At 43.3% G+C, this 14,192-nt stretch overlaps 2 protein-coding genes across 3 annotated transcripts in view; one reads left to right on the top strand and one right to left on the bottom strand.

Moving 5' to 3' along the window:
• LOC131445264 (peptidase M20 domain-containing protein 2-like) overlaps positions 1–10,545 on the bottom strand; it is a 26,447-nt gene extending 15,902 nt beyond the window's left edge. The window contains exons 1-2 of the mRNA XM_058616216.1: positions 10,436–10,545; positions 8,507–8,577 (exon numbers count right to left, since the gene is read on the bottom strand). The gene's annotated coding sequence lies outside the window, so the exon portion shown is untranslated. The remainder of the gene's footprint in view (positions 1–8,506; positions 8,578–10,435) is intronic.
• LOC131445263 (cannabinoid receptor type 1B-like) lies at positions 7,210–14,192 on the top strand. Of its 2 annotated transcripts, none has more exons than XM_058616215.1 (2): positions 7,210–7,621; positions 11,922–14,192. In XM_058616215.1, exon 2 carries the CDS (start codon positions 11,997–11,999, stop codon positions 13,425–13,427), a length of 1,431 nt encoding a protein of 476 aa, XP_058472198.1. In that variant the 5' UTR covers positions 7,210–7,621; positions 11,922–11,996; the 3' UTR covers positions 13,428–14,192. The 2 variants fall into 2 exon arrangements, with proteins under 2 accessions (XP_058472198.1, XP_058472197.1); XM_058616214.1 differs by lacking the exon at positions 7,210–7,621 and adding an exon at positions 11,009–11,282.

The following is a 14,192-nucleotide window of genomic DNA, read 5'->3' as shown; positions in this document are numbered from 1 at the left end:
ATCTTCTGTCCTACCGCTTCTCCTTCTGCACTTGTCTCCTTCTACACTTTGTCAGTCCTCTGTGTTAAAGGGTTAAATCGTAATCCCACTGGCAGTCGATAAGATCCAAAGTTGCTAAAAATAAAATCACTGTTTTTGCTGCAAAAAAACGAAATGATAATGACATCGACGTTAGCTCCGTTAAGCAGATGGATCTTTAGACGCTAGTCACACACCTCAGGGAGACGGGAGGAGAAATAAATTGCCACTAATGCGTTTATAGCGGCGCATTAAGGATTTCACATGACTTTCATTCTCTAATGATTATGGTCAAAAACCTGTCAGCTGTAATAATATAATATTTGTCCGCCTGTCCCGAGATCCCACAGCTCATATATCACCGAGATAATTGAAACACCTCAGACCTCACACTGTGCTTTCACACACACACACACACACACACACACACACACACACACACACACAGATACTTCACGTTCAGTGATTGTGAAACAGCAATAATCTGGGATGGATTGGATAATATGCTGATTGCATTGTGGGAACAGGTGTTGCCCGCGTGACACGTCATTAATCAATTCAAACTTAACAATGAACTCCTGACTCTGGCGGTCGTGACATTTGACCTCGTCCCCTGAACGCACATCTGAGGTGAAGTAACGAGAGGCCAGAGCGGCTACAGAAACGCCACACTACATTTTTGTTGTTTTGTGTGAGTGAGAGTGGAACCGCAGAGCTGTGGACAAATCTTAACCTTATGTTACACATCTTGATTGTTTATATAGACTGAATAGGGGCTATTATTCTCTGCTGCTGCTTGTATAAACGACATTGTAGTTCTATAAACATGTCATCACTGACTCAGAACTGCCCTGTCTAAACGTATAACTTGATACAACTGTTATATATCTGCTCCTGGTCTCTACCTCACCTCCCTCTTGTCCTTTCTCTGCTCCTCTCCTCTGTCCTGCATTTTTCCTTTCACCACAACCTGTCTCGGCACATGGCCGCACATCTTTGAGTCTGGTTCAGTCAGAGATTGTGATGCCTAGTGTTTGCTCATTGTGTGACTTGTTGGGTTTCTCTGCGCTCTATAATGCTGTCTATGTACAGAGCCTTGAGATGTCGTGATTTGCAATACAAATAAAATTGAATTGAATTCTCTGTACGAACACAGCATAAAACATGCAGGAAAGGGCTCTAAAATGTTCTATAATAATATTCCTTTCACTTAATTTGTGTTTTTCTTGTATATTTTTTCATTTCCAAGAATTTCAATGAGCGCCCTGCAAAGGTTTAAGCAGTGAGTCTTTGTGACGTTGGGTACTAACCCTTTAATTAAACCACAAGTATTCAAGTATTGGATGCCCATGTCCCGAGCAAAACAACGTGGAGTAAATGAAAGCTCTGGGGTTTGTTTTTTACAAAGCATTAGAAGAAAACAGAGGTGACATTGCATAGAAAAGCTTTAGCTAGAACAACAAATTACACCAAAGGGGCTTTAATGCTGCACACCAGGCTCTGCTGAATGCAGAATAAAGGTAGGAGGAGAGAAAGCAAGAAACTATCAAGGCTCAAAGGATGACAATCCCGACACATTGATTGGTCCAAACAATAACACCGCTGTCGTCAAAGTGTGCATATTTAGTTCCACTTGAGAGTTTCTGCACATCATTAATGTCGTAATCATGACCTTGACTAGTTTCGGCACCTCAGAGTCTCCATGGTGATTCACCACACGTACTGAGACCTTCACGTCCAAGGCAGCTTTGAAAAGGGAAATGGCTTCAATGTTCTTTGTTTAATAACGTGGCTATATACAGTAGTTGTAGGCGATGTGTGCATAGTAGAGTGACTACAGGTTGAAGAACAAATGAAGGAGCAATTTCTTTACTAATCACAGACTGATCCTCAGTATTAAATCCACTTATGAGTAAGCCAAAAGTCAGTAAAAGCACAAGCTGTGAGTTGATAAAAAATTGTGCACTGGGGGATGTTTTGAGGTGTCGAGTGAAGGAATGACGCCGTGTGCGCTAAGTTCAGCAGGATGGCTGGCGGCCGGCTGCCAGCAGGGTTGTTTATCCTCTGCAGCCATCGATCTATTTTCCAGGCCAGATGGCTGTGATTACTTTAGGAGGGGAGATGTGAGCTCAATCTGACAAGGATTACAATCAAATCTGTCCTCACGTGCTATTAAAAATCGACTTCTTCAATTCACGCAGCCGCCGCCGTGCTTTTGGTCAGAGTCGGATCGTGGTCCACTCTTTGACCCTGCAGCGGACCGGGACGTGTGGAAATGAAATGTTGCAGTGGCAGATTTACCTAAGGAGCCAGTGAAATAAAAAGCACAAACAGGCATTCATCTTCTGCCGCTTTATCCTCCCCATGAGGGTCACGACAGGTCGCCAGTCCCATCACAGGGGCCACACAGAGACAAGCAAATATCTACTCTCACACCTATGGTCAATTAAGGTCAAGTAGAAGTGTGGAAAAACTTGCCAACATTTGAAATAGTCTATGTGGAAACTAGTTTGGTGCTTTTCCACTGAGCCGACACTATGCGTGCCGGCCACCGATCGGTCAGAGAGTGTCTGACCAAAAGATCCAGAGAGAGAGCTGGATGGAGCCACCCAGGAGGTCCCGGGGAAGTGTCTGGAAACATATAAACACTACTGAATGACTACCAGCATTCATTCCCAAATGTTTCCCTTTTTTTTGCAGTGCTGTCACTAAATACACCAGACTCCTCTGTTAAATGATTGAGATTTTAGATATTTCTTTTTCTAAATGTTGGAGAATAACGCAAGTTTTCAGGATTTTTAACCTCCCGATTGCCAACTTAACTTTAAGGGTTGTGGTTAAGGGTTATGTGCAATACACCTATGGGCTCATTTATGTATTTATGCATGTACTTTAAGGTATTCATCACTATCTTTTAAGCCCAGTTCAGCTCATTGCATGTCGCATTGTGTTTTTAATATAGCACTTTCTCTTCCACATGCCAGTTTCCTCATGCACTTTGGATTTGTGTTTTTTATCTGTAATATTTCACTATCCATTTATTAGTTGATAATTAATTTTTTTCCTGCTCTGCATAACAATCTTGGAAAAAAACAAATCAAATTTCAATATAAAAACGTGTGCACTGCTTTAAAACAGCGCTGACAATTTCATGCATTGGTACTTTGTTCTGGTTGAGCAGATTATTTGCAGAACTGGTGCTAATATAACATCATATCCATCTTCATCAGACTTCATTCAGCCTCTGTTTGTGCTTAAATCAAACATCATTACATGAATAGATTAAAGGATTCTCACTTAAATGACTGTGTTATAACCAGACACATTATAATGTCTGGTACAAAGATGGGAGACTAATAGAAACATCCAGAGAGAACGTTTGTAATTTAATGAGGCAATTTTGGTTTCATTCTCTTAACACTGTCCAACAACTGTCAGCGCTTAATGCTTCATCTGCTGCAAATGCTTTGCCATTATTCACAATGTCAGACAAACGGAGTCAAACTGCTCTTCGCTGCTCACCACAAGTGCATTCAGATTAATGGCGTGTTTCAGCAAGAAGGCATCGCTGCAAACACAGCAAAAGCCGATTTTTCCGTCTTTGCAGCGTTTGCATATCTCTCAAAACACATCTCTGAGCAGGAAAACCACAGAAAAACAAATCCCATTCCTGTTTCAGACAGAAACAAAAATGACAACTAATTTGTGGCGACATCTCTTCATCCTGTGACATACAGCACTAAAAGCTGACGCACAAACTGTGTTTCTGTAATGAAAAAAAACAACTCTGGGGATGTGAGAGCACTCTGGATGCATCTGCCAGTAATGGGGGAACAAACATGATGGAGTGAGCAGAATGAGAATGGATAAGTGGTTTGGTGGCAATGAAATGTTTTCATGGAGGCAAAAATGTAGGAATCATGATTTAACTGAGATACTTTCACACGCAGCTGTGACGGAGACACACGCTATATGTATATAGTGTTATCTATATATAGTCTTACTGAGTTTACTTTCCTTTTGTTCATAGACAGACAGACAGACACACAGACAGGTTAGTTGGACAGGGGCCGACAGACAGACAGGTAGGTTAGATGGACGGGTGGACAGACAGGCGGGCAGACAGATGGACGGCAGACAGACAGACAGACAGGTTAGTTGGACAGACAAGTAGGTTATATGGGCGGGCAGACGGACAGGCAGGTTAGATGGGCAGACAGACAAACAGACAGGTTAGTTGGTCGGACAGACAGACAGACAGACAGACAGACAGACAGGTTAGATGGACGGACGGGCAGGCAGAAAGACAGGTTAGATGGACGGCGGACAGACAGACAGACAGACAGACAGGTTAGTTGGACGGACAGCTTAGATGGACGGCAGACAGACAGACAGGTTAGTTGGAAAGACGGATGGACAGACGGGTAGGTTAGTTGGACGGTCAGGCAGATGGACAGACAAACAGGTTAGATGGGCAGGCAGGCAGACAGACAGACAGGTTAGATGGATGGCGGACAGACAGACAGGTTAGTAGGACAGACAGGTAGGTTAGATGGACGGTCAGGCAGACGGACAGACAGACAGGTTAGATGGACGGGCAGGCAGACACAGGTTAGATGGACGGCGGACAGACAGACAGGTTAGTTGGACAGACGGATGGACAGACAGGTAGGTTAGTTGGACGGTCGGGCGGACAGACAGACAGGTTAGACGGACGGACAGACAGACAGACAGGCTAGTTGGATGGACAGACAAGTAGGTTAGATGGACAGTCAGGCAGATGGACTGACAGACAGGTTAGATGGGCGGGCAGGCAGACAGACAGGTTAGATGGACAGACGGACGGACAGACAGACAGGTTAGTTGGATGGACAGACAGGTAGTTTAGATGGACAGACGGGCCTGTGGACTGTGGAGAAGTGTAAGCACAGATGTTTCTAAAAAAAAAGGAAAGCGTACTGTAATTATAAAATGTGTGTTAGAAACAAAGACACGAGCTGACAGAAGTGGGTCATGTGATTACAGCCGGTGTTCAGGCAGTCAGGTCAGTTTAAGTCTCCTGTCAGTGTGTGTGGAGCTCTGCAGCTGCAAGCACATCCTCTGAATTATCCTCCGACGGTGAAAAGTGATTCCACTTGGTACACGTTGTACCTGTGTAGAGCTGGACTTTCATGAGTGTAATCTTTAGTCATGAAGGCGACCTCTCCAGAGGTCACACGCACATTATTCTTCTAAGCTGCACAGCTGCCTGAGAAATCCATCTGTGCCTGTGGCATTTACTGTGCACCGTGTTTCCACGAGGGAAAGTTCACTGAACCAGGGGCTAAGTCTGTGTGATCACTGTGTTCTACAGAATCCAAAAACAGGTCTTTATAAATCCAAATGGTGCGTGAAGGGGATTCTGCCCACTGACTATTACGCTGTTCCTCTGTCTGTTCCACACCGAGAAAATCAACCGTTTCTTCACCGGTAATTAATGCCAATCCACGTACTTTATTTATCATCAGTCAAAGACATGCATTAGATCAGGGGTGTCAAACTCAAATGACCTGGGGGCCGGTGCGCATCTAGGCTGGTCGAGAGGGGGCCAAAAACAGCTGTTCAGTAGCCGTCGGGATATGTACAGAAGAGTCATTTTAAGCTCATATCTCATGTAAAAAAATGTTTTTAAAGAAACAGAAAAAAAATAAACTAAACTAAACTAAATAACACAATATTCCATCATGATGTCGTAATAAAGATATTCAAAGTAAAGTTCAAAGTAAGAGTTTCAAAGTAAAAGGGCTTGTTTTCGACACGGAATGATGTATAATTTATTATGCAAAACAACCCTCATATTATCAAGTAAATAATAATAACACTGACAACTGTAAGGTAGGTAGGTCAGTAGGATGGATGATGGATGAATAAGTAGGTAGGTAGGTTAGATGGTTGATGATGGATAGGTAGGTAGGTAGGTAGGATGATGGATTGATGGATTGGTAGGATGATGGATGGATGGATAGGTAGGTAGGTAGATTAGATGGATGATGGATGGATGGATGGATAGGTAGGTAGGTAGGTAGGTAGGTAGGTAGATTAGATGGATGATGGATGGATGGATGGATAGGTAGGTAGGTAGGTAGGTCAGTAGGATGGATGTTGGATGAATAAGTAGGTAGGTAGGTTAGATGGTTGATGATGGATAGGTAGGTAGGTAGGTAGGATGATGGATGGATGGATTGGTAGGATGATGGATGGATGGATAGGTAGGTAGGTAGATTAGATAGATGATGATGATGATAGGTAGGTAGGTAGTAGGTAGGTAGGTAGGTAGGTAGGTAGGTAGGTAGATTAGATGGATGATGGATGGATGGATGGATGGATGGATGGATAGGTAGGTAGGTAGGTAGGTAGATAGGTAGGTTAGATGGATGATGATGGATAGGTAGGTAGGTATATACGGTGGATGATGGATGATAGGTAGGTAGGTAGGTAGGTAGGTAGGTAGGTAGGTAGATTAGATGAATGATGATGGATAGGTAGGTAGATTAGATGGATGATGGATGGATAGGTAGGTAGGTAGATTAGATTGATGATGATGGATAGGTATGTAGGTAGATTAGATGGATGATGGATGGATAGGTAGGTGGGTAGGTAGGTAGGTAGATTAGATGAATGATGATGGATAGGTAGGTAGATTAGATGGATGATGGATGGATAGGTAGGTAGGTAGGTAGGTAGGTAGATTAGATGGATGATGATGGATAGGTATGTAGGTATATTAGGTGGATGATGGATGGATAGGTAGGTAGGTAGGTAGGTAGATTAGATGAATGATGATGGATAGGTAGGTAGATTAGATGGATGGATAGGTAGGTAGTTAGGTAGGTAGATTAGATGATGATGGTGGATAGGTATGTAAGTAGATTAGATGGATGATGGATGGATAGGTAGGTAGATTAGATGGATGATGGATGGATAGGTAGGTACGTAGGTAGGTTAGATGGATGATGGATGGATAGGCAGGTAGGTAGATTAGATGGATGATGGATGGATAGGTAGGTACGTAGGTAGGTTAGATGGATGATGGATGGATAGGCAGGTAGGTAGGTTAGATGGATGATGGATGGATAGGCAGGTAGGTAGGTTAGATGGATGATGGATGATAGGTAGGTAGATTAGATGGATGATAAATGGATAGGTAGGTAGGTAGGTACGTAGGTAGGTTAGATGGATGATAGGTAGGTAGGTAGGTAGGTAGGTAGGTAGGTACTTTGGATGGATGATGGATGGATAGGCAGGTAGGTAGGTAGGTTAGATGGATGATGGATGATAGGTAGGTAGGTAGGTTAGATGGAAAGATAGATTAGGTTGTTTTTTCTAAGAATGAATTGAGTCACAGAAGGCACCAAGTCACACCTTTTTCATCTCTGTGCTGTGCTGCTGATCCTGCGTGCCCAAGTTCTGACACAGGGAGCATTCACACGTTATGACTCCTTGTTCCTCTGATGGAGCCGTTACATCGTTGGAAAGCAGACCAGCAGACACCTTTAATTTGTTGAATGAAGCCATGGTGGAGCTCTGATGAAGTGATGACGAGGACACAGATGGCTGATGATAGGTGATAATGCACAAACCTCTTTTTTCTGAGCGCGTGTGCATGAGATGAACAAACGTGAAACACTGAATCCATTTTGACTAAACAGTTATAGTTGGTCTTTGTCTGTGCTGAAAAACAATTTGACGTTGTTGCCTCCTTGGCAACAACGAGGAGAACAGAATACAGAAGTGGCAAATTAAGAAAGTGTCAGAGCTGCCACTGCTCAGACCGCCCCGCTCTCTATTTATGCATCTTTTCCTCCTCGTACTCCCTCCTTCACACATTCTTCCAACATCTTGACACATGGCAACATGGTGTGTGAGTGTGCGTAACCTCTATATTTCAAGCCCCCGAAAAAACACTTTTTCGCTGAAAAATAATTTGTCGATTGTGCAGAAATCTGTTTGAAATAGTACAATTAAGTCACAGGCTTTTCATTGAGGGTGTCAAGTTTGGAAGGACTCTGTGTCTGTGTTGTGTGCAGAGTAATGATTTCATAATGTAGGCAGCAGCCACTTACGTAGCAGTTGACTGCACATGGATGCAGATCAATATGAGATATGAGATGCATTGTGGTGTTTTTCCTAAATCCCACTAAGATCAATCACTCTAAATCGCCAGTGAAGACAGATGGATCATTACTGAAGAGTGGACGTCTGCACATGGTTGTTTCAGTCATATGAAGGTCTTTTTGTCCTTGTTTGTTTGTTTCATTTTGAGCAGACTTGATGATTGTCATGGCGTCTTTACAGGTCTTAATAAAAAATCAATCAATCAGGCCAGATAAAATGTGAAAAACTTTGTTTTGGCACGTGTGGGCTGGAAAATCAGGAACTTTGAGCAGAACACTCTGAATTGCAGAGAAGGAAGAAACGAACTTAAGAGCTAATTTACCGAGACACTTACCGCACAACGCTCTTGGAAAGATGTCAAATTCACCCGCGCAGTTCTGGCACGTCCTTTGTGAAGGTTACACCCTGCCAAGATACAAAGGTATAAAGATTTAACCATCAATAATATATGGTGTAAAAAGTACAATGTTTCCCTTTGGGTACCCTTAGAATGGACAATGGAGAGACCTCTAAGAGTGTTCTAAGCGTTCAGTTATTCTGCTCATCACCTGTGGAACAAACTTCCTGAACACCTGAGGTCAGTTCATTTAAATCTGGCCTGAAAACATTATTATTTACTGCAGCTTTTTCTTAAATCCTTAAATAATCATCTAAGTTATCAATTAATTATTGTCTTTTTTAAATGCACCTTGTACTGGCAAATCCCACTTTTCTCTATCATGACTATTTTCATTTTAATGTCTAAGCCTCAAAATGTCTGCCTGGACTTCTTTTGCTTATTTTAACCATAAAAGGGCCATAAAAATCACATTTTTCCAGAATAACTTTCAATGTCTGGCAGTTGTTCACAATTTGCTGCATGTTAAAATAGTGTATTAACAATTTAAAATGAAGAAAAACAACACAATCAACAAAGATTTTGAGTTTTTGTCTCAATGTGCAAAAACAGGCCAAAGAAATTGAAACTAATAGGCATTTATCCAACTTTTTTCCCTTTCTGGCGACAAGGGCGCTGATTCGCCGCTTTCCTGCAAAAGTGCAAGTGAAATTACCGTAATAACCACATGTTGGCTTTCAGAAACCGTCCGAATTTGCGTAATAACGGTGATGCAAAGTGCGCATTTTCACTGCCTTGCTTTTATTCTGCGGTTTTCCCTCGTGTACTTTGAGTTGCCTTGTGTATAAATAGTGCGACACAAATAAACTTGCCTCGCCTTTTGTCATCACAGACAATCGCGCATGTTAAAATCTCCCGCTTTGTGGCTGACAATTAAATAATTACCGTGAGGGATGTGGATCGCACTGCTGTAACACATGAGTCAAAAACACGTCCCGATTAAAGACGCTGCCACGAAACAGACACTTAATATTGAATTACATGCACATTAACTCGTCTTGTTTGGAAGACGTGCCGCTCGCGCTGTTCCGTCTCTGCGTGAACTTGCTCGTGGAAATTATATATTCTATCAATGGCTTTTTGAATCGGCTTCAAGTGTGGCATAATTAGTTGGCTGACTCTGCGGCCGCCTCTGTTCAGCCAGAACTGGAGGCACTGGCATTGTGCGCCGTGCATTTCATTGTTGTCCCATGGTGTTTCACTGCCAAATGTCATGTATTTTCCACAACAAGATACATGTAATTTGGGAGGTAGATCCTCTGGGAGTGCATAGTGGAAATAATTGTGCAGCTGCACAGGACCGGGATAAAGGACTCTTAAAGGGAAAGTGTGGTCGCACGACGAGGTATTGACACATTGTCAACTCGGAGTTTGCCGAACATGCAGCACGCTGCTGTTTTCACTGACGCGGCCAGGGACTTTGACACTCGCTGTCACTGACAACAACACACCACAGCGACCCGAAGACACACGCAGAAGGACCTGTGCTCCGGGCCTGTGGGGGGCGCTGTCGTGCAGCTCTACGACCAGTCATTACGATACATTTTTACATTATTAAAAGATCATGGTCATGTTGAACGAAAGGAGAACATTTTCCCTTCCTGTAACCCCACAGTTTTTATGCTCAGTGTTTTAATATGGCCGTAGCTCGCTCGAAATTTTGTGGTCAAGCGGCCGTCACATGACCATGACCAAACACAATCTATCTATCCATACAACGTCTAGACTTCTACCGCTTTCAATCTCGGAAAATACTCAAACAGTCTGCAGAAAGTGATCGGAAGGGATTATAAAGTGTAGTTAATTGGGGTTGAGTTGGTTCATCTAAGTGAATCAAACCTCTAGTCTTTTATTGACTTTATTTACCTCCAAACAAGAATAGACCTGTGTAGACTCCCCCGCACCAACGTTCTTAGAGGAATTGAGTTGTTGTTGATCCACTGCAGCCTCCACACATGACTTTGGTGTTTGAAATCCTAGGTTTGGACCACCACAAAAATATATTTTTGAAATCGAGTCATAAAAATGTTATTGTTATATTTATTTGGCAAAAAACTGAATTCACCTTTTCTCTGATAAGTCAGAAATTGCCTAAGGAATGCAAGTAAATCACTATAATCTGTAATAATAACATGCTTTACTATTTTTTTTCAGTTTTTCTATGGAAAATTTGTAAATTATAATGTTCATCGCAATAATAATTATATTGTAGAATTAAAAACATAATTTCGGTCAAAGAGCTTCAATAGAAACATAAACATTGTTTTAATAATATCCTACTATAGCTCTATAGACATAGATATATATATATGGATTGTATACATATCATAATGTGTATAATAATCCAAACTATTGTTATGTTGTGAATAATGGGCGTGGTGTGGGTCCACTAACACCTCAGACCACGTGACCAGGAGGCGCACAAAACACTCACACACTCACACACACACCGGCTGTCTGCTTGGCTCTTTACTGTAGTTCACAGTGACAGTGTGTGTGTGTGTGCGCGCGCCTGTGTGTGTGTGTGTGTGTGGATGTTTCACCCGGAAATCATCAAAACAACAACAACAAAAAACAACAAGTGTGATTATTACAGTGTGCGTGTGTCGGCGCAGACCGAGGACATTTACGCAGCGGTTTTTTTTCCCGTCCAGTTCACGTGAAAGTGCGTGTTTTTGCCTCGTGGATCAGTGTCGGTGGCGAGAAATTCAAGGTAGGTTTAAAAAAAAAATCCTTATTACTTTTAATCTCCTCCTGTTTTTCACTAGTCTTTACTCGTTTAATAATGTTATTCATGGTGGTGCGTGAAGATTATCCAGACACAAGCATTTGGAAATTAAAAAAAACAATAATTATTATATCTATATTGAATTATTGACATGTATATCTCGTGTCATGTTTAAATGATCCGACATAAAACATCGTGTTCCAAAAACTCACAACACAACAGGAATTATTAATAATAATTCATCATTGCTGGGATGAAGAAGATTTAAATGGCTCATTGGACAGATTTATTTGTCTTGACTCTGCTTTTCTGATGTGTAATTAATCCCTGATTTAAAAGCTTAATGACCTACTTTAATTAATAAGGAAGCCCCTGGTTGTCCTACATACTTAATGCAGTGATTTCCCCCGAGGCTGCACAGGTTTGTCATCAACTGTTCACTTTCCCACTATTGTCTGCGATGCATCTGTTGTGGAGTCAGCTGGCTCAGTGCACACATGAATACACATCAACAACACAAAGTGCACTGGGATATTTTTCCATTTTTCCCACATTGAAGAGCATTTATTCAAGTCTTTAAGGAGAGGATGTCTCTTTTTTTCCCCCTCTCTTCTTTCTTTATAGATGTCCTTCTTCGTGGCCCACACACCTCTCCTCCTCTGAGCCGAGCGTCTCCTCATCTCCTCATCAACACCAGCTATGAAGTTGGCGCTGCGCAGGATAGCCGGCACCACCATGAGCACGCTGACAACAGGTGTCCAGTATCTCGGCTCCAACGACGCCGGCTACGACGACGCCTCCGTGGACTCCAGCCTGATCAAGGGCAAACTCCAGTTTGAGAAACCTCGCCTGTCCTCGGTCGGTTACCCCCTCCCGGCACTTGTCCCTGGAAATAAGGAGGTCATTTACCGGGGCCTCTCTATCTTCCCCACCAACATATCAGACGTTCTGCTGGGTAATGGCACGTCTGTGGAGAGCGGAGGAGGAGCGGCACAGTGCGGGGAGAACCTTGGAGATAACATGGAGTGCTTTATGATTCTGACTCCTGGTCAGCAGCTCGCGGTGGCCATCTTAGCCCTCACCCTGGGCACGTTTACAGTGCTGGAGAACCTCATGGTGCTGTGCGTGATCCTGCACTCTCATACGCTTCGGTCCCGGCCCTCCTACCACTTCATAGCCAGCCTGGCTGTCGCCGATCTCATAGGGAGCATCATTTTTGTCTACAGCTTCCTGGACTTCCACGTCCTCCACCGGAAGGACAGTCAAAATGTTTTCCTCTTCAAGTTGGCCGGCGTCATCGCCTCCTTCACCGCGTCCGTGGGGAGTCTGTTCCTCACGGCGATCGACCGGTACATCTCCATCCACAGGCCCATGGCGTACAAGCGCATCGTGACGAAGACTAAGGCCATCATAGCCTTCACCGTGATGTGGACGATCTCCATCGTGATTTCCCTGCTGCCGCTGCTCGGCTGGAACTGCAAGCGCCTCAACTCCATCTGCTCAGACATCTTCCCCCTGATTGACGAGAATTATCTGATGTTCTGGATTGGAATGACGACCATCTTGGTCCTGTTCATCATCTACGCGTACATGTTCATCCTCTGGAAGTCCCACCACCACGCTGTCCGCATGATGAGCCGCAGCTCCCAGAGAAGCGTGATTGTCTACACCGCAGAGGGGACCAGGGTTCAGACGATAAGGGGCGAGCAGGCGCGGATGGACCTCCGCCTGGCCAAAACCCTAGTTCTGATCCTGGTGGCCCTCATCATCTGCTGGGGCCCACTCTTGGCCATCATGGTCTACGACCTTTTCGGGAAGGTGAACAACATCATCAAGACCGTGTTTGCCTTCTGCAGCATGCTGTGTCTGCTCAACTCCACTGTGAACCCCGTGATCTACGCCATGAGGAGCAAGGACCTGCGCAGGGCCTTCCTCAACATCTGCCACGTGTGCCGGGGAGTGACGCAGCCTCTGGACAACAGCGCCGAGAGCGACTGGAACAGCAGGAGTGCCAGAGGCACGGTGGGCGGGGCGGGGAAAGACGGAGCCGGCTGCGTTAACACCCAAGTCAAAGTAGCCCAGGTTACTGTCTCTGGAGTAACCGTGACTAATAACGCAGAGGCAGTTTGAAGAGATGCAGCTGCTCTGCTCTGGTTAACTGTGAAGTAAACGTAGTGTAGAAAAAGCCCCAACTCCAAGTGCATTGTTCTGTGACTGTGAAACGTGCCAAAAACATGAGAAACTAATCCTAATGGCAAGGTTTTTACTGCTTTAAATCTTAAATCTGTGTTATTAATGTCACGTTGTGCTATTGCTGTTGTAAAAAAAACAAAACAGTTTTAGGTGGATTTGATAGCATTTCGTTCAGGAAATAACAGTTTAATTTGCTCCCATTCTTTTCAACCACTGAAAACAGATGTGCTGTACTTTTGAACAGTACTTTTGTTTTTATTGTGGCAGTAAGGTGAGGTAGCTGTCTGTATTCATGCGTTACGTAAGTAAACATTTAATTAGTGATATGAAATCTGCTACTGGTGGTTTTGTAAGACCATGATATTGTGAAGTTTGATAGTTCTTCAGTGTTATTTATTTAATTATTTATTTATTTCATTATTGACTACTTTTTCTGTACAAAAACGCTGACATATAAATAGCTTTTTCGGAACTTCAGCCAGCCGGCATATTTTGACTGTAACAAAGCTGCTTATGACATGTGCTTACAAAGCTTTCTGTGTGTGTGTGTGTGTGTGAATTGACACTGCCATGTTTTTGTACGGCATCTCTTGTGCCATTGTGACCCATAAAAGTGTGTACAACCGAGGTTGTATTGTTTTGTTGTTGTTGTTTTTTATAATTGTAAGCATACTTGTTTTTCGAATAAAAACATGAAACCAC

This window comes from Solea solea, chromosome 18, assembly GCF_958295425.1.
Source record: "Solea solea chromosome 18, fSolSol10.1, whole genome shotgun sequence".
NCBI classification, from domain to species: domain Eukaryota; kingdom Metazoa; phylum Chordata; class Actinopteri; order Pleuronectiformes; family Soleidae; genus Solea; species Solea solea.
The sequence above is the reverse complement of the archived record's forward strand: the minus strand, read 5'-3'. Positions and strand labels throughout refer to the sequence as shown.